The 1,822-nt window shown below is 54.3% G+C and overlaps 1 protein-coding gene across 1 annotated transcript; it reads right to left on the bottom strand.

Moving 5' to 3' along the window:
- Positions 1–593: 593 nt before the first annotated feature.
- On the bottom strand, positions 594–1,271 carry AURANDRAFT_35409 (hypothetical protein; the record flags this gene model as incomplete). The annotated part of the gene is made up of 2 exons (XM_009044786.1): positions 594–1,100; positions 1,146–1,271. 2 exons carry the CDS (start codon positions 1,269–1,271, stop codon positions 594–596), a joined length of 633 nt encoding a protein of 210 aa, XP_009043034.1.
- Positions 1,272–1,822: the final 551 nt, after the last annotated feature.

The raw sequence follows: 1,822 nt of genomic DNA, 5'->3' as shown, positions 1-1,822 counted from the left end.
TCGCATTCGCGCGCGCGCGGCGACGCCATGGCCTCGATTCCGAGCCGGCCACCTCGGCGCACGACCCCAGCAGCCCCCACGGACTACCCTACGAGTCCGCTGGCCGAACCCGCGCTATTGGGGCATCGCGGAAGGCGACCCCCGGACGCGGGTTGCGGCCCTGTCGGTGTGCCGGCACATCTGGTCGAGCCCCGCGTCGACGGGGCCGGAGCCTGGGCGAGTTGCGGCACAGCCAGAAGCGCCGGCACAATGCTCGGTGGTCTAGGGATCTCGGATGATGACTCGGATCAACTCGACTGTAGCTCAATGCGACCAGGGTTTCAGGAGTTGTCTCGACTCGGAAGTTGCCCATGGCCCAATGTGTACACCAGCATAGTGGTGCGATGCCCCCCCCCCCATTGCGCGAGCACGGCCGTTGGTTCGGGCCTGGCTTCGCACGCCCCAAAGGCCCTCAAAGAGCGCCCGCTGCCTGTGTGGTGGGGAAGCTGGCTGTAGTTGCTGCCCTCTGCTGTGGTGTGAGGACCGTGGCTAATCAATGATATATCTGCCATCAAACTTAAAATTGGGGAACAAATAAAAAATTATCGAAGGAATCAGCAGCAATTCTTGTGAGCGTAAGATCCGGCTGTCGATGATGAGTTGGGTAACTCAGATGATGCTACACCAACTTTGATACCAAGAGATTCGTTCGTGACATCAAACACACCAGCCGTTATATTCTCATGTATTGTCGACGCTGTGTCAATGAATGCCCTTTCTACGTTCGAAGAAGTCTTCGCGGAGGTCTCCATGAATACTAAACCATTTTTCCGCGCGAATTCTTCACCTTCATCAGTGCTAACAGCCCGACGATGACCTAGGTCTGATTTATTCCCGATCAGCATGACGACCATATTGGAATTGGAGTTCTGGCGAGCCTCTTCGAGCCAGCGTGTCAAATGATTAAATGTCTCCCGCCTCGTTATGTCGTACACGAGCAAGGCTCCAGCGGCGCCGCGGTAGTATGATCTTGTTATAGATCTGAAGGACTCCTGGCCCGCGGTATCCCAAATTTGGAGTTTTATCTGCCTCTCATCTATCGCAACCATTCGCGCTCCAAACTACAAATTGTGTGTGTGAGGTTGTGCGGCAAGGGAGAATCTTACCTCCACTCCGATCGTCAACTCATGGATGGCCTGAAAACGCTTATCGGTGAACTGGAGCAGCAGGCAACTTTTGCCAACCCCAGTGTCGCCAATGATGATGTATTTGAAGAGGTACGCATAACTCATAGATACGGAATAGTTCTTGTGAGGAAATTGCATTTACGGCAGTACAATATATTTCCGTCCACTTGGCCTTTCGTATCTCCCACTAGCCTGAGCTAAAGGAAGCAAGTAAGATCCTCCCTCGAGGGGAGCCCTCCCTCGAGGGGAGGTTGAGCTCAGTTTCAATTAAATATGCCAGAATGAAGGCCGACGGACCGCGCTTGGATGGCGCAGCCACCTCAGCGGGGATGGAGGAGGGTAGGGCAGGGCGGGTGCTTCATTTGTGCCGAAGGAGGGTGGTGGGCGGGCCAAAAAATATAAGCCGCGCCACCCCGGACCCCGGGGAAGCGGCGAGCTGGGAGAGGACCACCACAACCAGCAGTTTTATTTAGCTGGATGATGATAGGTGGTCTAAACTCACTAACTCGTTAGTACCGGAAACATATTGTACTGCCGTAAATGCAATTTCCGTCCACTTGGCCTTTCGTATCTCCCACTAGCCTGAGCTAAAGGAAGCAAGTAAGATCCTCCCTCGAGGGGAGGTTGAGCTCAGTTTCAATTAAATATGCCAGAAT

This window comes from Aureococcus anophagefferens (genome assembly GCF_000186865.1).
Source record: "Aureococcus anophagefferens unplaced genomic scaffold AURANscaffold_809, whole genome shotgun sequence".
Taxonomy (NCBI): domain Eukaryota; class Pelagophyceae; order Pelagomonadales; family Pelagomonadaceae; genus Aureococcus; species Aureococcus anophagefferens.
Note: the sequence above shows the minus strand (reverse complement) of the source record. Positions and strands in the feature narration are given on the sequence as shown.